The sequence below is a fragment of the Mus musculus genome, chromosome 1 (genome assembly GCF_000001635.26).
Source record: "Mus musculus strain C57BL/6J chromosome 1, GRCm38.p6 C57BL/6J".
Taxonomy (NCBI): Eukaryota; Metazoa; Chordata; class Mammalia; order Rodentia; family Muridae; genus Mus; species Mus musculus.
The window spans coordinates 39,296,953-39,319,143 of record NC_000067.6 but is presented as its reverse complement, the minus strand read 5'-3'; the positions used below and the strand labels follow the sequence as shown (position 1 = coordinate 39,319,143).

The window sequence follows — 22,191 nt, the reverse complement described above, 5'->3', positions numbered from 1 at the left end:
TCTGAACAGCCAGATAGCAACGTTCTTGGGAGACAGTCGCATGCTTACTCTGCCACATCCTAACCCGAGTACCGCCTACGTGGCTCGAATCATGCTTGGCTTCTTTTTATTCCTGCCAGGTCTGCTTAGCATAAAGGCAAGCAAGATAAGAGCCTCTATGAAATGGCTAGGTTGGCAGTTTGCTGAACTAAAGGGAAACTGTATGTCTTACTTAAATCTTTTCTACTTTCTGGCATTCACTGAGATTTTTAAAGGGCCAGAGGACTTTGGTAACGGAGTTAAGATTTCCTCCTGAGGGTTAGTGTGGGTAGGGGTAAATTCTTCATATGTTGAGGAAAGTGAACTTCCTCCTGCAGCCCTCATCCTGTCTGGATATTTTTGACATGCTTTCAGTTAAAATTATAGACCATCTTGCGCATTGCGCATGAAGTTTCTCAAATCCCAGATGAGATGGAGCAGAAAGATGTAGTTGATAAATGTGTGCCTATAAATTCCACATAGCTCCATTGTAATATGGATCTGAGATGATGGTGTGAGACCACGGCCTTGGGAAATAGCTTCTTATTTGCCACGATCTGAACCCTGCTGTTGTCTAATCTGATAGCTGATCACCACTGAGGGAGGAGTCCATGCTGCCTGGCTGAGAAGAGGACAAACTTTGCTGCCAGCTCTTAGAGGCCAGTGATGCTTACACCAGACACTCCATATAAGACGTCTCCAACCCCTTGCCTCTGTATTCAGGGAGCTCTGCTGTAACTGCGTCTTGATCTCTTATACCAAGACACCTTAGCTAATTAGCACTGGGGAGAAACAGATACAAAAGCAACAACCTCAAAGCCAGGCAACCTACAGAGATCCCTGGGAACACATGGATCCAAGAGTTAGAAGCTGAAAGGCCCTGGCTTCTGCCAACGCTTTAATCTGGTGCTGTGGTTAGAAGCAACTAGGCAAAATGAGGGCAAGGAAACTTTTATACTCTGGTGTGTGGTTTCTGGAAAGCCCAGGGTGGAATGTTTGCTGAGGGTGACCTATTTGGAACCATACCAGTGACTTTTGAAATGCTGTGTTCTGGATTTCAGCCAGATGCACATTTAAGTCCAAGGCTGTGGGAGGACCCAATCAAGGACAGCTTTCTTCTTCCATGGAAAGACCTGCTAGGAGTAGGACCTGCTTCTTATGGCCCCTTAAAGCAAAGATGTTCATCGTGTTCTGGAGATTCCTCTAGCTGTTGTCTTTCTGCTCATGCAGCAGTAGGGAAGTGGATGTGGCATTGGGTACCTGGAGCCCAAGAAGATCTTCCTGATTGCATATTTAATTAGAAAAGTGAAAATACAGGGCCACGTGTGTTTGCCCAAAAGAAGAATGTCCCCTCGCCTCTCCTTGTAGAAAACATCTGTTATATGACAGACAAAGTTCAAATAGAGTCTTTTTATTTTAGCCATGTTCTGGAAATGATCAACACATAGAGCAGAGGAAGACAGGGCTGTTGTGAACAGTGACCACCTCACTGCTATCGGCTAGCCAGGGTCCTTGGTGGGGACATATGCTCACTTAGCCCACTCTGGATCCTTCAGGAGCCCTTGCCAGACAGGCCAAGAACTCTTCTAAAATGACCAATTTCTTGTCCCATTTCCCAACATGTTAAACACACATAGGATAAAGAAGTGTTTTATATCTTTTTCCTAGAACATGGGGACCAATGGCCATCTCTCCTAAGGAATGACTACCACGTGCAAACATTAAGGAGAGGGAAATTTCCATTTTGCTCAAGTCTTTGGTCAACTGCTAGTGTTTATACTGCTCAGTAAACTGGGATGGTAGACAGAGGTGAACGGGTGAGTTCCAAAACTCCCACGAGAAAGCAAAGGTTAAGAGGCTGGGGGAGTCTCAAAGTGTTATCCAGAGTCAACAAGAAAGCAGACTTGATCCTCATGTACAAACCCGGAGGGTCTCCAAAAGCTCTCGCTGATTCAGCGCTAGCCGCTCTCCTCTCTGCGCATGCTCAGAAGGAATCCCAGGGCACAATGCATGCTGCTGGAGAGCATCATTATGGACTTATACCCTAGCCCTTATTTCTTAGGTTGACTCCTAACAATTATACATAGTAAGAAGGAGCCAGGTGATGTTTCAGGTATGTTGTACAATATTCAAACCAGGGCAAGTGTTGGTACCTCCTCAAATGTTGATCCTTTCTTTGTGGTTAGAGAACACTTAAGGTCCTCTCTTGTAGAGCTTTAAATGAGCAGTACATTAGGGCTATCTCCAGTCACACTGCTGTGGTGGAAAGGAACATAAGCAACATCAGATTTATGTCTCTCAGCTAACTGTAGTCACCTCTTCATTTCACTTCTGGTCTTTTGCGTTCAGGCCAAGTCATTATGTACACTTGGGGACTCTTGTCCACATCTAGCCTTTCTAACTTCAGCTCATATAAGATGCTCTAGAGGGACACTATGCTCTTGCTTTTAACATTCTTGCTTTGGATGATGCTTCGTGTTTATAGCAGCAACAGTTAAAAAAAAAAAAAGCAGTGTTAAAAAGTCACACATAATTTCCACACACTCTTTCAAGCAAGCCAACGCGGTCTCAGCTTGAAGTGAAAATTAAGCCTTGCTACAACAAACAAAAGAAAAACAAACAAACAAAACAACAACCAATCAACCAAAACAAACCAAATCAAACAAAACAAAAAAACTAAAAATACAGCTCAGGTAAGAATGAAGCCCGCCTACATCCTTGAAACCTCCTAAGATATGTTATACAATGGGATGATTTAAAGCACTGTATGGAAGCTTTTTAGTAAGAGAAATACAAGTTCACAGGGGTGGTCTTTGAACTGAGCATGCGCACTGCTGACGCAAGGCCATGTGGGAGCAGCGGCCATAGTTCTCAGTCTGAGAGCCAGGGCGACTTTCCCTCTGTGCCTTTGGATGCTTAGGATATTCTGCGGTTGTAGCAGCTACCATTAAGGCCAACAGTCCCACATGTTATAGATATTATGATAAAGCACTGTTTAGAATAAAGTTTACCACCTAGCCTTTTTTCTTTTTGGATGTTGCTGAGCAACATCCCGGTTCCCATACTGCATTTAAATATACGCAGAAGTAGTGTCAAGCACATCTGTATACTGATAGCACCGTCCGTCCCTAGAACTCGGTCTTACCAAATGGAAACTGATACCCACTCGGCAACTCCTCACTGGCCCCTCCCCCAGCCCGGGACAGACGCCCTTCACTTTATCCTTATGAAGTTAATTACGATAGGTGCCGCATCTGAGTGGAATCACACGATGCTTGCCCTTTGATGGCAGGTTTACTGTACTTAGCACAATGATTCTCAAAGCTCCGCTATGTTGAGCATATGCCAGAATTCCCCTCCTTTTACAGGCTGTGACAATTCACTGTAAGGGTACTGCACACTTTTAATCCATTCACCCACTGAAGAACAATGGGACTGCTTCTAACTTTTGGCCATTGCAACTCTTTATGAATGTGCTCAAATGCCTCTTCAATCCCTGCATTCGTTCCTTTGGGTGTGCCCTAAGATGTGGGGGTGACTGGATCCTACGGTAGTTGGGTTTAGTTCTTCTTCTTCTTCTTCTTCTTCTTCTTCTTCTTCTTCTTCTTCTTCTTCTTCTTCTTCTTCTTCTTCTTCTTTTTTAACTTTATCTGCATTTATTTTATGCTGAATTTATTCCCGGGCCATGAGTTTTTGCTTCTTCAGTTTCTTCTGGGATATCTTTTTCTTCTGTGCAGCCTCCTCTTCTGGCTTTGGAACGATCTGTTCCTTCTCAGTGAGGATCATCTCACTGTGGCAGGGGGAGCTCATGTATGGGTTAATCCCGCCATGAGCTCTGTAGGTTAGTCGGCGTATCCTAGGTGCCTTGTTCACCAGGATGTGTTCAATGACTAGAGAATCTAAGTCTAAACCCTTAAGTTCAGCGTTACTCTCTGCATTTTTAAGCATGTGCAGCAAAAATTCAGCACTCTTTTTTGGCCACTGACCCTGTGTCCAGCCCCACTGTTTGGCCTGGGCGCACCTACCAACTCCTCCATTATAACACCGGAATGGCACACATTGCTTCTTTAAAGTGACATCCTTCAGATACTTGGTGGCTCTGCTGATATGCATACCCTTGATGGCCTGGGCAGTTTCCCGAGTGTTCTTAAAGTGAACACGAAGGTTTGAACCTCTTGATTTGCATGATTTTGTGGGGTTTTCTGGGTCAAGAGAGTAGCGAACCATCTTGGCAGGTGACCTCTGGCTGCTTCCAGGAAGAGTGGGTTTAGTTCTTAACAAGTCAGCACATTTCATGCCTTCGTTGAATAGCCCCTTCCTTATAGTCAACAATAGAGCTGATTGGAAGGAGCACTATTGATCTCTAGGGAATGATACAATAATGAATTCTCAATGTTTAAGACTCCTATAGTCACTCCTCATGGTCCTGGGCCTTGGGCCCCTTGAACTTGCATCTTTGAACAAAGCCTAAGAATTTGCATTTTAACAAGCTGCGGCATCTAGCTGTTCTGGGGTTGGCATGGTGTTGGCTTTCCTATCATCAGATGCCAACTTCTTCAGTTGGGCGGGCAGCCTGCTGTCTACCACTTACTGCTGTGTAACGGCTTCCTTAACTTTGTCTCATGAAGTTTGACCAAGCTTTTCAGATTAGCCAGATCAGACATGGTCAGGCCTTGGCTTCATTCAGACTTAGGGGCCCACATAGAAGAAGGAATTGCCTTCCCTCCCCTGGATGGACTGGTCCCCTGAAGAGCCAAGCCAGCCATAGAGGATACTCTCCAGGCAAAATCCCTGGACAAGGACCTGAAAATCACGCTGGCAGGTTTACCCTACTTAGCATCTCCTTGAAGCCTTTTAAATGAAGCATGTGTGTTTATTCAAATACCATGCAGCCAAGGATCATTTAGGGTGGAAAGAAAAAAAAAAATCCAGTTAGCCTCAGCACTGGGACGCGGTGCTGTAATGTTGGCTTGCTCCATTGGAACCTGGGCTAATCTGGCTGGAGTGAACAGCCCCAGGTGGGTCCCGAGTCAAACAGTAGTAACTAAGGCAGCAGAAGTTCGAGCTGTTCTGTGTTCCCTGTGCCTCCCACAGGCCCTCCTCCTCTCTGCAGCTCAGCACCCACTCTACTTTCTTCTGATATCATTCCCTCCTTTTCTCCTCCTCCCCCAGTTCCCATCAGCACCTTCTGCTTTTTTTTTTTCTTTGCTGTTTTAGGAAATATTAGCTTTTCTACTTTGTGTGGCGTTTGAGGGCCATGGCAAATAAGGAAGTGGGCCTTTCAGTGCTTCACCCAGAAAGGAACCTGGTTTTGAAACGTCTGGCATTAGAGCTGTATTCCCATTTAGCATGGGTCACAAGTAAGAAGGAGTGTTTAAGTATAGGTTAGAGCTCATGTCTCTGCAGTTAGAGGTTGGGCAACTAGCCGTTTTGGCAGTTTCTGAAAATCAAACTGACTTCTGTGTGATAATTTCTCCAATGCAGAATTCCTGGCTCATGGTAAAGCAGCCTCCTTACTAAGTGTGCACAGGGACGGTAGTGAGTGAAGACCTGTGAGCCAGGCCTATTACATCAGACCTGCAGCAGTCTGTACAGGGGAGACAAACATGCCGGGAGCAAAGGGGACATAGCTGGGTGTCACAGCACAGGCCTGTTTGGCAGAGTCTGCAGGCTGAGCCTGGTCCTTATTAACTAAACTATTCCTCACTGCACAAGATTATCTCATCAGCTCGAAAACAAATGAATGGATCTCATACAATTCAGGGTGAGTGTGCACACTGGCACAAGATGCACTCTTGAATGTGAGAGGGCACTGGTGAACACAAACAGACACACACACACAGACACATACACACACACACACACACACATACTCTCTCTCTCTCTCTCTCTCTCTCTCTCTCTCTCTCTCTCTCTCTCTCTCTCTCTCTCTCTCTCTGTTGGTCCCAGAAACAGGAAAAATCCAAACGCAGGCATGAAATAATAATTCTTGGGACCTCAGGTACACGTTTGCATGATAAAAGACACCATTGAAAGAATAGGACGATTAAAGCTTACCATTGTTGTAAGAGCGAAAATTTCCTACAAATTTTATATATTCGTAAGTTGGAAATTCCTTTGGGTTCAAGCTGCCTCTGAGAAGATGGCAATAAAACTCTAAATCGTTGTCAGCTGGGTCGTTAGAGGGAGAAAAGAGAAAGGGAGAGGAGGGTTACACAGACTCCAGACTAAACAAGTTGCGCCTGTAGGGTTTGCTCCACGCGTGGCCTGTGTGGTTTTCTCCGTATGACGGGCCGTTAGACCTGGCTTCTAACCCTTGCAGCTCCAGGCCGTTCTCCCTGCAGCTCATCCATACTCCGTATTCTATACTTGGACCCAATTAGTCAATCTACCCACAGATGTCTGTGGTTGGTTATGTCGGCATCGATTAGTTCTGGTTGTTTTCACATGGCGTACTAAAATAAAGCTGCTCGCATAGAGCCGCTCTCTTTAATTTAATCTCTTTTTTGCTTTGCTTTGAAGGGAAATCAGATGTACGACGGGACCAATTATGCATGGAAATGGACTGAGGCTTGAGCAAATGCAAGCGTCTTTGCTACTGCCTGCCATTGCGTATGCTTCGTTAGGCGGCGCGTGGTGAGCACACACCGAGGCCTGCCTTCTATCTAGGTTGCCAAATATTTTGATATAAATCTCAAACTTCCAAAAAATTGCACATGCAAGTAAATAACCAGAAGACAGCCGCAGGAGGACAGAATATGGATTTCCAACCTAATTATTCAATTAGCAGTTGATTATCTGCTGCCACAGAAACTTTACATTGTAGTGTTCCCTAAGATCAGCAGCCTGCTCCCTGAATTTTGCCCTATTTATTACTCTCATGTAAAAAGGCATCTCTTGCCATACACATGAAACATGTTATTATTCTGAAGCTATACTTTCAACGTTTCCACATAAAAGCTAAAATGTCGTACGTGCTCCAAGTTCCAGTTTTAGCTTCAACTTAAAATATACCTCAAAAGGATCTTGGAAATGTTCTGAGTCACGAGGAAAATTATCCTTAAAATTAGTCCTTCCTTCTTAATTCATTCTGACCTCCTTTCCCTAGCTAGAGCAAAATTCTTGTCTTCAGATCCAATAACAACACCAGGAGGGAGGACTTACATTTTAGGAATTCTGGGGAGGGGGAATCCGTCACAAGCATATGGGAAGAAAGGATTTTATAAACTTCGGAATGTTCTTGCTCTGGAAGGAAATTTAACAAGTTCTGATCCATGACATCCGCCTGCAAGAGAAAATAAAGAGAAAAAGGCGTGCGCTCGACCGAGTGAACTTCAGAGCAAAGGCAGAGCCTCAGAGTTCTTGGCAGCTCAGGGCTGCTTCAGAGAGGAAAGCCGAGGGCCACGAGGTCTGAGAAGACCCTTCATGGACTCTTCCTCTGCACCTTAGAATCACGATGTAAAAGGGTTTTACAGGGGTTGGGGCTGTGGCTCAGTGAGAGAGCACTTGCTTAGAATGCCCAAGGCCTTGGGCTTAATCAGCTGAAAATAAATTGATTAACAAGTAAAAGTCCCAGGGATGCCTATACTTGACCTTCTCAGTGGTCTAGGGGACCAGGAGATGGAAGGGGCAAAGTGGTCAAAGGCTTGGGAGGCTCTCTCCTGGACATGGCACGGCTGTGGTACTCACAAACTCACAACAGCCTTGGTTCTCTCCCCAAGACCTGTTCGCATCCTCATTCCATCCAAGAGCCTTGGGAGGCTCCATTCCTCCCTGATTGGCGATGAATGGTCGCTGGGGAGGGGGAAATCATTTGTGAAGCCACTGGTAAGTTATCCATGATCCTTTAAATCTATGCTCATATAGTTAACCTTGATAAAACTCACTGGGTCATACCAAACAAAATAAGACATAAAAGTCATGAACGTAGAAGGGGAGGCAGATTGGTTAGAAGAAAAGGCTCCAGGGGAGTGGGAGGGAGGTGAGATGAGAAGGGTAATGGGAGGTGAAAATGACCAGAGTACATTGTATACCAAACTGTTGAAGAATAAAACCGTTAAAGGGGTTTTAGATGCTCTTCAATATGTCCGGGAGATTGTTTAGGGTTCTCCTGTGGACACCGTGGTACAGTATTTTCACAGGATCTAGACTCAGATCATCTCTAACAGCCTCACAATGCCTGAGCAATATGTATGTATGTATGTATGTATGTATGTATATATGTGCATACACATACACATATGCATATACATATATACAGAGCTGTATCATTTGGAGACTAATGATGTAGAAAAGGCGTGTGCACATGACCAGGATGGGCAATGCTTTATTTCAAATATTTCCAACTTGCAGCTGGTTGGGTCTGTAGGCCAGAGGGCTCTGCACTTGCTCATATGCATGTGTGCTTCTGTTGGTGGGCTTAGGGAAAAACTCAAGTATTAAGTCTGATCTGTGCACAAAGAACCAACTTCTCTCCCATCTCGGTAAGCCCTGTTTGCCAATACTCCTGTCTTCTGGCTAGAGACAGCAAGGGTAACATGAAGCCATGGGGAGAGGCCAATCCCTTATTTAAGTGGCCATGAAGAGAACATGGAGTTCTCTGGACCTTTAGGCTGGCAAATGCTGCTCTTTATTTCTCCTAGGTCTCTCAATGATGGAGTTGCATCCCCTCCCAACCCCCCCTCCCCACCCAGTGCTCAGATGGTGGGAATACAAAACAAATACTGTATATAGTGTAGGTACAATTGAGTCCCACGAAACTTCCGGTGACGTAACCGGAAGCAAGGATAGTCTAGATCCGTGACAGAAGGCATCAGCCAAAGTGGAATGCTGAACTCTTAGGAGGTGGTCACTGTGTCTGAGGCACAGCAGTTTGACCAGATGGGTGTTTCATCACAGCAATACAAACTCTAAGACAGGAGCTCCCGGTGAAGACAGGAAACCTGCATGCCCCGCCGCCCTCCTCCTCGTTTCCCCTTAGTAAACACATCCAGTCCTGTATCTTTTATACCATCTTTATAGATTCTCAAGCTCGAATCCCCACCAGCGTTCTTTCAAGTCCTCAGGCCGAACCTTCCACGAACCACTCAGATTCCCCAGACCACATAGTCATAGGTCATAATCCAGACATCTTAATGCTATCATGTCCTCTTCACATCTAGGGTTCTCATCTCTACAAATGGTATTGCCAACTGGTCACCAGGTCACTAGGCACACCCCACAGGTAGGAGGCATTCAGATCCCTCTCTCCCCATGACACCTTCACCACCACACCCAGACGGTCTCTGTCTTAGAGTTTTTAACTGCTGTGATGAAACACCACGAACAGAGTCAAGCCGGAGAGGAAATGGTTTATTTGGCTTACACTTCCACATCCCTGTTGCTCATCGAAAGTCAGGACAGGAACTTGAACATGGTAGGCATCGGGAGGCAGGAGCTGAAGCAGAGGTCACAGAGGGGTGCTGCTTCCTGGCTTGCTCGTCTTGGCTTGTTCGGCCTGCTTCCTTATAGTACCCAGGGCCACCTGCCCAGGGGTGGCCCCACCCTGGAGTGAGCTGAGCCCTCTTCCAAAAATCATTAATCAAGAAAATACTCCCTGACATCTGCCTACAGGCCAGTCTGATGGAGGCATTTTCTCAACTGAGGTACCCTTTCCCAGACAACTCTAGCTGTGTCGAGTGGCCAAACAAACAAAAAACAAAACCCAATCAACCAGGACAGTATCTGTGGGCTAATTAGTTTCATTCACTGTAATTCTCTCATTACATTGCTTCTGCTCCTGTATTATTATTATTTCTCACCCCTGTCCACATCACCTTTATCTCTTACCTGAGTAATAACGTGGACATGATGTGCTTCCCACCCTAATGCTGGTCCTTGTCCAGTTGACCTCCCTAGCAGCCGAAAGGGGCCCTAATCATATCAGTCATCACATACTTATAACTGCCCCATGGATTTTCCCTGCCCTAGGAACAGAGGCTCAACTGACTATGGTTTCTAGCTGCGTGCGCACACACACACTTTACCTGCCCTCTGTCCGTCCCCAGATGGATTGTTCTAGCATCCCTTCCTCCCATCTGTCAGCTTCCCCTGGCCTTCCTCTGGCCTGACCATTCCACATGTTTCTTTGTGAAAAATGCACAAGCTTGCAGCTTCCCTCCTGATCATGTTTTCCTTAACGACCCACTCTGTACCCCACCTCTGATACACTGCTATACCATCCTGTTGCTGCTGGTTTATGGGCCTGTGAGGACAGCCCCTCTGCTGGGCTATCAGTACTCCTCTATGTCACAGCAAGGCTCACAGGAGTCCCAGAGAAGGTTTATACATTGGCCCTGCCTGCCTCACAAGCTACATTTTCCTCAAATGCAAGAAAGAGGAAGGGTAAAGACTAAATGATATCATTAGCCTACACTGCTAGATACCAAAGGGTATACAGCAATCACTCCATAAATGCTAGGTGTGCTGAACCAATACTTGGGGATGCATATAGATACAACAATACTGAAGTGATATTTTCTTGCTTATACACCTTCAAAACCGGTGTTCTCTGCCTCCCCTGTGTCCACAGGATGCTCAGAGTCTGTTCAGTGCTGAGTCCCTGATCTCCAGCATGCTATGTGGACCAGCTGGATGGCCAGCCTCTTGAGAGAAGATTAAAAACACAAGTGCCCAGAGAACCCTGAGTATGAGTGCTGATTTCAAAGAAGGTGCAGGCAGCCTCTACGGGAACAATCCAGAAGAGGGACTCACTGGGTGGAACCCAAGAGAAGGATGGAGTTTGGGAGTGGAAGGGAACTCCAGGAATAAGTACACACACACACACACACACACACACACACACACACACACACACACACATGTCAGAGTGTCGGATCAGTGAGGGCCAGGAGCTATGGGAGAGGAGGCTGCAAAGAGAAGACTGACCAGGGTTTCAGAGTCCTAGCTGGAGGAACCAGTGTGCCAGGAAGGCCCCGAGAGACTATGAGAGCAGGCAGTCTGACTTGTCAATGGCCTCAAGTTGATTCACATTCTGGAGAGACTGCACTTAGAATTTTCAGTTTGGATCTTCTCCTGGCCCAGAAGTAAGTGCTCTACTCCTCTTTAGAGAGGTTACATGGTGGCAGGAAGCTATTGTCCAGCTCAGACTCACAATCCCGACAGATTCCAGACTCCTGACACAAACTCCAGAATGTCTTAGGATGCTGATCCAAGGTCCATTTAAGCATTCCTGACTTAATTATCATGCAGCTTGTAGATGGATTCACCAGGACTGCACCCTGTTATCAGTTGAAAAGCATCTTGCAATTTAATCATACCCCACTAACAATCTGGAGGGCAGGACACCAAAAAATCAGGTTAGAGATGCTCAGACTGTGAACAGAAGCCAGGAAGGGAACAGAGGAGGAACAGGGCCCAGACACTTAATTCACTGCTAAACTCCAGTCTGAGGGTTCCTGGATGTCAGATTCCAACAGGCAAAGCCTCCCTCCTCCTAGAGTCAGCATTTTGCTGGTTGACTGGAAATTAGGAAAGGAATGTAACTTTTACTGGAGGCCTGAGTTCTCACCTCTATGGAGACTCTGCTGACCCCCCTACCAGCCCAGGGCATAATTTCTGTTTGCCTTTCACCATCTTCCCTCTGGTGCTCATGACTTTATTTTAAGCCAGTTCCTGCTAGCATTTTTAGCATATGACTAATGCTCACACATGACAGTAGCCTTTCTTCTTAAAGATATTTCAGACTCCTTAAAACCCCAAAGTCACTCCATAGTCATTTCTTTAAGGGTTTCATCTAAGTCCTTCCCCCAGGGTGGGTGCAGCAGAGTGAAGAGAAAGGCCCTTTCACCTAGGTCCTTATGAGGAAGAGCAACGGTCAGAAGACTGCGTGGGGTTTTGGGGGGCACAGAGATGGATGTGCATAACAGAGGTGAATGGCTAGAGGTAGGCTAAGTGGGGCACATGGAAGTTCTGAGGTTCTGGTCGGTCGGTACATAAGAAGAGCTCAGTGCTGCTCTTGGATCTTAAGTGCATTTGCCACCTGTTTTACCATGATGCCATTTTCAAGTGTTCAAGACTGCCATTGACAGGGATCATTTGAAATTTTAAACCCCAGTGCTGACGGAGGAGCAAATTACATCTGCGGTTGAACTGTTTCGTGAACGATCTGAGCTCTGTTGTTAAAAATAATAGCACTTACAGGGCGTGGGGGGGGGGAGGGAGCGCCCCCTTCGCAGTTGTTGTCCAGTCTGAATGATCCTCAGTAGCATTCCTTCCCTGTGGGAGGCAGGAGTAGGGGGGGTTCTCCCCCACCGTTGACAGACCCTGGACTGATTATCTAGGAGTTGGCCCCACTTGGAACTTTCCTGGGAACTTTCCTGGGAACTTTCCTGGGAAGGCCTCCCCTGAGCTCCACAGTGTGTTGTTCTCAGGTCTCTCTCTGTTAAATCTCAAGTCTGAGGATGAGCTGAGACTTCTGTGAAGGCAGGAAACCTCTCATGCTTGAACAGTACCGTTAGTCCAATGGCATCTGGTCAAGAGCCTGTACACCAAGCATTTCAAGATGGCTAGGTGGAGAATCAACTCAAGGATGTCCCTGAAGGGCTGTGGCAGTCCTAGCTGAAGCTGTGTACTGGTTACAGGTAAAGGAGACAGTTTGAGGGGTCTCAGGGTTGTTTCATATTGAGAAGAGATGCCAAAAGGTCCAGGGAAATCCTAACGGCCTTGACCTAGGCAAAGGGAACAGCCAACTAGAGACGTGTGAGGTACTCAGATTTAGCTGAGACTTGAATAAAGCTCATGCCAGACAGTCAGGCTCCCAGAAGACAGGAATTCCCTTTGACCACAGTTCAGGAAAAGAAGAGCTAAATATTAAAAAAGTGGCTAACTCAAAGGAAAGATACCTCTGCACGCCAAGCTAGCCTAAAGTCGAAAGGTAAGCCATGTGGAGAGAGAGTGTTTACAATGTAGCCACCTATGCTAAAAGGCTCCAGAGTGAGTCTCGATGTGCAGTCTTGGCACTTGGAAGCCTGGACAGGCCTAACTGTGAGCTCCTCTTGCTAACAGACCAGGCACAGTTCCTGCTCATTCCTGAGTGGAGGATGTGGCACCATCTCCTAGAGTTAGAATTACTCAAAGAAGCTCACTAGGATCCTGGTGCATACATCCATCTCGTTACTATGAAGCCAGCCCCCCTCTGACCATACTTCTTCCTCTGTATAAAAGGGTGACCCCACACCCTTAGGGCGTCAGTGTTCTCTTCCCCTGCGTTCTCAGCATGTATAACTCATGTCCTGTTGGCAACCTCTTCCATCTAGTGCCAGGTACCAAATATTGTGTTCAGACATCGCCACTATACCAGGAAGGGGTGAATAACAGGTAACTGAAACATATTCCCTGACACCCATGATCAGACCATGACGAGAGTGCCTGCCATGTGCTACACAGAGAGTCTCTCTATGCCCAGGTCCCAGGCGTCTAAGTCAGGTCATCAGGCTTGTGTGGCAAGCACCGTGACCTGCTGGGTCACCTCATTGGCTTCACATCTACCTTTATGATCCCACTTATATGCAGATGAGCAAAAAAACAGCACAGCTTGAACATTTCTGATCCAAAAGTCCAAAGTCAGAAACTTTGTCATTCTCTTGAGATTAAAAAAATATTTTATGTATATGAGTATTTTCTGTGTACCATACATGTTCAGTGCCCACCAAGTCCAGCAAAAGACACTGGGTCTCCTAGAACTAGAATTGCAGAAGGTTGTGAGCTGCCACGAGGGTGCTAGGAACCGAGTCCAGGTCTTCTGGAAGAGCAGCCAGGGCTCCTGACTGCTGAGTTGTATCTCCAGTCCCCAAACTTTTAGGAAAATATCATGGAACGTGGTGTAATGCATGGAATGATTTAAAGCACTTCCTAAGGCTTTCCTCGGGCTATGAATGCCAGGTATGTACAGAGCATAGATGTACTGTTTTGTTTAGATTTGAGTCCCTTCTCGAGGTATTTCATTATGCAGATACAGAGGCATAAGGCAATTCATGCAAATGAACAAAAATGTTGGCAGGGGAAGGGAGATATCCAACATCAAAACACTGTTCCGAACATTTAGGGTATGAAATTCTTAACCTCTACAAAATAATAGGTCAGTGAACAATTCAGCATTAATAAAACTGCAAAGAAGAACAAGCAAGCAGTTATTTTCAAACTTAGGAAGACAGTTGTCTCCAGGCAGAGGTGGGACACGGCGAGAGAGCAGCAGATGGACCTGCTGTGGTCTCAGGTCTGTTCTAGCTGCTAACCTCAGTTGCTTTCCCAGCAACAACCCTCCTGAACGTCTGCCATTCCACCACAGAAGCTACCAGTAGACCTGGGTTCCCAGAAATGTGTGCATGTGTACACACACAGACACACACGCAAACACACATACCACATACACCCTGACACACATAGGCACACACATGCACATCCACACACAGAGAGACACATAGACACACACACGCACATGCACACACCACAGACCCACATAGACACACAAAGACACGCACATGCACTTACATGCACACACACAGACATACACACAGATGCACGCACATGCATAACACACCACACACAGACACACACACGCACACACAGAAACACACATAGACACACACACATGCACACACCCTTCCATCTCTGCTTCGATAGCCTGTGTTCATTCTAGACATCAAGAAAGGCCAAGTATTTTGATATCAACACCACTAAAACATTCATCTAAATCCTTCCTTCCTTCCTTCCTTCCTTCCTTCCTTCCTTCCTTCCTTCTTTTTTCCTCTGCCACGATAAGTTTGATGTTTCATCAGGAAATTGCTGTATGAAAATATATCAGGAACTTTATCTCATGAAGAAGCAGGAAACAGAGCTTTAAGCTCACTGGCTCTTGGGCAGAATTCTGATGGATTTTTCTTCATCTCAGCCACAGAGGTGACTCTGGGATTCAACCTTGGCATGGCAGGGCTCTGCTGTTGGGACCTCTGGTTTCCTGTCCCTTGACCTGGTTGTCCCCAGCCAGCCATGCTTCTTCTCAATGTCCAACTCTGAAGAATGACACTCACCACAGCCTGTCCTCTGGGGAGTTCTGAGTAGTGGCTAAACACCTGGCTCTGGAGTCATTACCCAGTTCATATCACAGTCAAACCTCTGGCTGTCTTGAAGCCATGGCTACCCGGTTCATACCACAGTCACACCCCTGGCTGTCTGAAACCATCACCCTAGTTCACACCACAATCACACCCCTGGCTGCCTGGAGCCATGACTCCCAGTTCACACCACAGTTACATCCCTGGCTGCCTGGAGCCATTCACACCACAGTCAAACCTCTGACTTTCAGGAGCCACCACTCTAGTTCACACCACAGTCACACCTCTGACTTTCTGGAGCTATCATCCCAGTTTACGCCTACAGTCCCACCCCTGGATGCCTGCATACTCTTCGTCTATACTTGACTTTTTTGTACTGTGGTTTTTCTCATCTGTGCTCAGGGGTATTGACCTTCATGGCATTAATGTAAGGATCAGTAAGGATAGCAAGAGACCGTTGCAAATGCTTGACAGATATCAATACTTAGCATACAGCAAGTGGGTGCTCAGTAAGTGTGTGCTCCTGACAGTTGAACAGGTGGAAGTTCTCAGACTGAAACCCTGAAGAAAGGCCACCACCACAGGGCCTCTGCAAACATCGAACACTCTGCAGACAGATCCAGGCCTCTTGCCAGAAAGTAGGGAAATTAAAAACAAACAAAAGAATTCCCAAGCTGCAACCTAAAACCTTAGCACCAGGAACACACTGGAGTGAAGTGGGTTCAACATAGGAGCACCTGTTTCGTCCCTGTTCTGCCCTCATTGGCTGGGCCCCTGGTGGCTGTCTTGGGTTCAACATAGGAGCACCTGTTTCCACCCCTGTGCTGCCCTCACTGCCCTGGGCGGCTTTCCTCAGCTGAAAGTTGGAAGCAGTAGGGAATGATTTCCAGAAGAAATAGCTAAATGCTCATGGAACTAGCAAAATTCCTGCTCTTAAAACCTCTTGTCCAAGCTAGAGAAAGTACCCAAGAAGCTAAAGGGATCTGCAACCCTATAGGTGGAACAACATTATGAACTAACCAGTACCCCTGAGCTCTTGACTCTAGCTGCATATGTATCAAAAGATGGCCTAGTCGGCCATCACTGGAAAGAGAGGCCCATTAGACTTGCAAACTTTATATGCCCCAGTACAGGGGAACGTCAGGGCCAAAAAGTGGGAGTGGGTGGGTAGGGGAGTGGGGGGGAGGGTATGGGGGACTTTTGGGATAGCATTGGAAATGTAAATGAGGAAAATACCTAATTAAAAAAAAAACAAAAACAAAAACAAAAACAAAAAAACCCTCTTGTCCACCCCTGGAAAGCCAGAGACCAGAAGCTAACCATAACTCTTTCAGACCACCCATCCAGGGGGCTTAGCCCTACTGGGGCCTTGCTGTGTGTGTGTCAAGGTGTGAGTCTAGTCTACAGGTGGTCACCTAGTAACCACACACACAAGGGTCTGGCACGACCAAGTGAGGGTGAAGCCATCCCGGGTCCTTCCAGTTAGAACATGATTTCGCAAGGTGGACCCGAATGGCTCCAAAATTTCGAGCCAGGAAAATTACTTCCTAAGTTCCCTCTGCCACATATAGCAACTGGGTCATCAGATACTCATGGGAGCGTAAAGCAGAAGAGAGTTTACCCAAACAGCTCTGGACTCTGTCCCTCCTTCTCAGCCAGAAAGCAGGTCACTCTTGGTTGGTTTTGGTTAGGGCCCATTGCTGCGCACTCTTTTCCACTCAAAGCAAGACAGAAGCTCTCCCCAAAGAGACACCTCATCTCCCCCTCTCTCCTCAGTTATCCTTAGATGAGCCGCAAGAAGCCATGATGAAGAAAGCGTGGTCACTTCTGCATCAGCACCGTCCTCCGCACTGAGACAAAGAGCAAGGTGTGGGTGCACCTTGGCACCCTTTACGACCAAAAGAAACCTCTTCCAACAGCTGTCTCAAGAAGAAACACCCACATGCCTGTCCCACCCTGGCCTCAGGGAACAGTGATTCCCATGATGCAGTGGGAAGGTACCCACCCGGAAAGGTCAAAAGTGCCTTTCAGACCTAAGATGCTGGAACAGCAGAAGAACTCAAGCAGTGATAGTTCTGTAGGAATACAGACCATCTTCAAAAGCAATGGGCTGGGAGATGTCCTTCCAAGGAACTAATAGGCCAGGACGGTGTAGAAGAAACCCTGAGCCACCAGCAGAGTGGGGCTTTTCACCACAAGACAGACAGAAGCTGCTGGTGGAGTAAGGTCATGCTGCCTCCTGACCTGGCACAGCTATGAAGAAAGGGCCACAGTTTTCTAGCATCATGCTGACCCAGGATTTCCCTTGGCTTAATCCAGGGCAAGCTGCTACCTTTCTTGTCACATAAACTGGAAGCCTAACCTTTTGATCGCAAGGGTTGGGAGTGGGGTGGTTGGTTCTGCCAGACTGACTCGGAGGACCAAGAAGAGAGGGTGTTTATCCGCCACTAATAAGCATCACTCCTAGTGGTTCTGTCCTTCCTGGCCAAGTTCTGTGGGAGCCAATAATGGCGAGGCAAGAAATGGGTCGCTGGGCAAAGGCTTGAGTTTTCCTTAAGGGTGGGCCTTCTTCTAGCCTGGTGTAGACCTGCAAGTGACTTCATGCTGAACTACTGTTACTAGGGAGCTATCAAAGCTTATAGAGAGGAGGGAGGAAAAAGGCAGGAAAAAAGGATGAAGTCGGGGAGGAGGAACAGAGGGTCCCACCCTCACCCCAGGGGCACAGATCTGGCCCTCTTCTCCCCACCTGGGCAGTACCTACTTATTCCCCAAGGCCCTCACAATACTGATCCAACTGTGTCTTGCTACAATGTTTCAACTGCCATGAAACATGGCGGCTGAGAAGCGCTCAGTGTGATTGGTGTTATAACTTACTTGCAATCTCATACATCTCTCCCGTGAGCTCCAAACCATATTCTGCATGGGCCATCTGTTTCCCCTTCCTTTATCAACTCTCAGTTGACCAGGAACATCTGCTGCCCTCTGAGCTCTGCTAACAGCACTGAGAAACTCATGGGAGTCCCATCCTGACTTTGGCCCTGGACCCATTGAGATCACAGCTCCATGCCTGTTTCAGGGTGATATATGCCTTCTCCTGCCTTTCATCTGCCGCAGGACCTTGACCTTGGGTTGGTTTGGTTCTGCAGAACTTGGACACTCTTTAAGCCTCCATGTACCTCCTCCTCACACGTAGCTCCCCCATACCTGCAGCACTCCTGCATGCCTGTCCAGGAAATATTAAATCATGCACAGGCCAAGGCCGCTGGAGCAGAAACTCACCGGTAAATGTCCAAGGAGAGGTGTGATACTGTCGGACACATAGATGATGCTGCCGTCTGTTGTCACGACGATGACGAAGCCATCTAATGCCTGGGGAAATGCAACATTTGAGAGCTGCTTAGGGACAATTTTATGAAGGAGCATGACACTAAAGCGAAGGATTCATTTTTTTTTCCCGTGTGATGCTGACTTTGTTTTGTAATCTTCAGACCATCTCCATGAATAACCTCACAGCGCTTCCCTGCCTCACACACTGGCTGACTCTGCACACAATCTGTTCAGCTCAGGCAAGAAAAAAGCGCTGTGGGCTCAGTGGTAAAGCTGACCTGTTGGAATCATAAAAAGAAATGCAGCCGTAGAAACTGCTTACGTAGGTTTAATGGCAGTCGCACAACTGAGATGAATCAGAAAGACCAATCATTACCACTCAAAGGCACCAGCAGCATGCGTGCTACAGTCCCCAGCCCCTGCCCCACCCCACCCCACCCGAGATCACTGTGAACCCAGGAGTAAACGTTTACTGCAAGGTATAGAGAAAGAGATGCCTTACAAAGAGAAACATATGCCCGAAGGCCAAAGCAGACCTCTGTGGGAAGGGGAGGAATTCCTGAGTGAGCGAGGGCCTGAGTGAGCATGTGCAGTTGGCAGAGATAGGCAAAGCCTCCCCTCTCATCCATGCACAGATAGTACATGTAGAAAAGGTCCGCTGCAGCCACAGCCCCACTCTGAATGGGTGTTCAAGGCTTGAAGACAGCTCCCCTACAGAGACTGCTCCTACCAAGATTAGCTAAACTTGCCTCTTTGTTCAGCTGTGTGCAATAATCCCACCCCCACTCAACTGTATAATAAAACGGGGTGCTACGGCTTCTCCATCAGAGAGTCCGGTCCACCCAATCCCAGTTTTTCTCTCCGCATGTCTCTTGTGTCTTTTCCTCATTCCTTTGCTGGCCCAGTCAGGTCCATCGCTGGAGCCTGGCTGGATGTGACAGACATCCACATCTCATCCATGGTCCACATCCATTGTCACATTGAAGATAGAGGAATCAGCACACGGGCGAAGAGTGTGAAGTTCTTAGCTCACACATTCAGTCCCTTCTAGCTATACTTTACTCCTATTTACATAGGGCACTGCGGTGCTATTAGGCTGTAATCCTAGCACTTGGGAGGCTGAGGTGGCCAGGATAGGGAAACTTGTTTCTGACCCCTACCCGCTCCAAAAGGAACATTCACTGTGTTCTTCAAGGCTGGGCGGGAGTGGGGGCTTTGTAACTAACTCCCCTGGGCACAGGGGTTTCCAAATGTCTAAAAATTGCATGCATGCAAAAGCGCCTATACTGTGCGGTAGGTGCCCTTCCTTGGCTGTGAGTAGATAGCTGTAGACTGCACTCTTTCACAGGGTAGAGGTTCAGTTTTTAAATGTATTGAGATTCAATTGTGGGTGTTTATAATGCTTTCAACAACTCAAAGTTGATTTCTAAAACTACGCCTATGGACGTCATTCAGCAAAGAAGGGGTCACACCGGCAACTGGCTATCGGGGAGTCTGGTGAGACGGAGTGAATGGAAACAGGGCTCGTCTCACTAGAACATAAATCTTTGAGGGAACGCTACCTAGGCTCCGGTGGATGTCCACGGGAAGCTTGCCACTGCTGTCGCACCGACCACGTCTTTGAAACAGCATCTTTTCTAAATCTGTTTCTCATTTTGCGGAGGGGGCGAAGCAGAGCTTCGAAGGTTCTGGAAACATTCTACACGCCCTTTTCCTAGATCCTATGAAGGCGCTGCTGAGAATCTACTCCCATAAAGGGGTATTCCTTCCGTGCAGTCAGGAGGGTGTGCCTAAGTGTGGGACAGCAGAGGCCAGGACAGTGCACCAAGTGTGGCTGTGGCTGTATTTTCCCTTGCCCCTTTCAGGGCTCTTTGCTCTGTATTTAGTGGTTTAAGTATGATATGCCACAGGGATTTTCTTTTCTGGCCTTTCTTGTTTTGCACTCTGTGCGTATCTGTATGGGTATGTCTTTCCTTACTTTTGGAAAGTTTCCTTCTGCCTGTAATCAAAAGGTTTGGTTTTCCACGGTGTCCCTCATTCCTCATGCATTCCTTTCCTGTGTTTTAACTCCCCCCATATCTTTGCTCATGTGCTGTGATTCCTCTATCTTCAAGTTCAGATATTCTGTCTTCTCTTTGATCCGTTCTACTTGCGGGACTTTCCCGTGAGCTTCTTATTGGGTTGCCAGGTTTTTCTGTTCCGTCTTCGTTTCAGCTTTACCTCCCTTCGATGTTTCTCTTTATTGAATTCAGTTTTCAAATCCTGCAGGCTCCGGGTTCACATTGGAGATTCTCATCGGAGGTTACTGTAGAGGATTGGTTGGACTTGAGGTAGGACTTACTGTCTTCATCTTTTACACTCTTTGTGTTTTTGGAATGAGACCTGGGCATGCTGGTTTCTTTTATTGATTATGTCTAGTGTGGACATAACAGGCTGGCCTGGGCCTTGAGTTTGCATGTGGTGACAGTAAGATGAAGTTCGGTGGACACAGGAGGCTCGTCTGGTATGCAGGATGTGAGTTACATGACCACCTCTTTACCCCCACCCCTGCCTCCATCATTTGTTTTATTGATGTAAAGCCATTCTGAGTAGGGTGAGACAGAATCTTAAAGAAGTTGTAGTTTGCGTTTCCCTGATGGCTAAGGCCTTAAGAAATATTTATTGGCCAGTCGTGTTTCTTCTTTTGAAAACTGTCTGTTGATTGGAGGGCTTTTTTTATTTTTTATTTTTTTGGTGTTTGATTTCTGTAGTTCTTTATATATTCTAGACTTTAACCTCCTGCCTGAGGGACAGCTGATGGGAGTCTTTGCCCATCTGGTAGGTTCTGTGTTCTCTTTGCAGATAGCTTCTTCAGCCTGCAGAGGCTTTAAGTGCTATGTCGTCTCACTTACGAGTGCTTAAAGATGTTTCTGATGCTGGTGCTGTGTTTTCAGGAGTTCTTGCCTCTGCCTCTATCACGAGACTTTCCCTCGAGTGTTACAGGTCTTTCCAAAGGTCTTTGTTTCACATTGAGTTGGTTTTTGTACAGTGCATCTCTTTTTTTAAATTAGGTATTTATTTCATTTACGTTTCCAATGCTATCCCAAAAGGCCCCCACACACTCCCCTACCCCCTCCCTCCCCCCACCCACTCCCACTTCTTGGCCCTGGCGTTCCCCTGTACTGAGGCATATAAAGTTTGCACGACCAATGGGCCTCTCTTTCAACTGATGGCCTACTAGGCCATCTTCTGATTCATATGCAGCTAGAGACACGAGCTCCGGGGGGTACTGGTTAGTTCATAATGTTGTTGATCCACCTATAGGGTTGCAGATCCCCCCAGCTCCTTGGGTACTTTCTCTAGCTCCTCCATTGGGGGCCCTGTGATCCATCCAATAGCTGACTGTGAGCATCCACTTCTGTGTTTGCTAGGCCCCGGCATAGTCTCACAAGAGACAGCTATATCTGGGTCCTTTCAGCAAAATCTTGCTAGTGTATGCAATGGTGTCAGCGTTTGGAAGCTGATTATGGGATGGATCTCCGGATATGGCAGTCTCTAGATGGTCCATCCTTTCATCTCAGCTCCAAACTTTGTCTCTGTAACTCCTTTCATAGGTGTTTTGTTCCCAATTCTAAGAAGGGGCAAAGTGTCCAAACTTTGGTCTTCATTCTTCTTGAGTTTCATGTGTTTCACAAATGCACAGTGCATCTCTTAAGCGAATCACATCCTTTCGAGTTACCTCAGTGGGTCTCAA

The 22,191-nt window shown here is 46.9% G+C and overlaps 1 protein-coding gene and 1 pseudogene across 2 annotated transcripts in view; both read right to left on the bottom strand.

The window, feature by feature from the left end:
* Npas2 (neuronal PAS domain protein 2) overlaps window positions 1-22,191 on the bottom strand; it is a 169,539-nt gene that overhangs the window by 44,097 nt on the left and 103,251 nt on the right. For both annotated transcript variants that reach the window (XM_011238452.3, NM_008719.2), the window contains exons 5-7: window positions 18,411-18,500; window positions 7,183-7,303; window positions 6,076-6,189 (exon numbers count right to left, since the gene is read on the bottom strand). In XM_011238452.3, coding sequence (XP_011236754.1) covers window positions 6,076-6,189; window positions 7,183-7,303; window positions 18,411-18,500 — 325 coding nt within the window. The remainder of the gene's footprint in view (window positions 1-6,075; window positions 6,190-7,182; window positions 7,304-18,410; window positions 18,501-22,191) is intronic.
* Window positions 3,658-4,280, bottom strand: Gm3617 (predicted gene 3617; annotated as a pseudogene).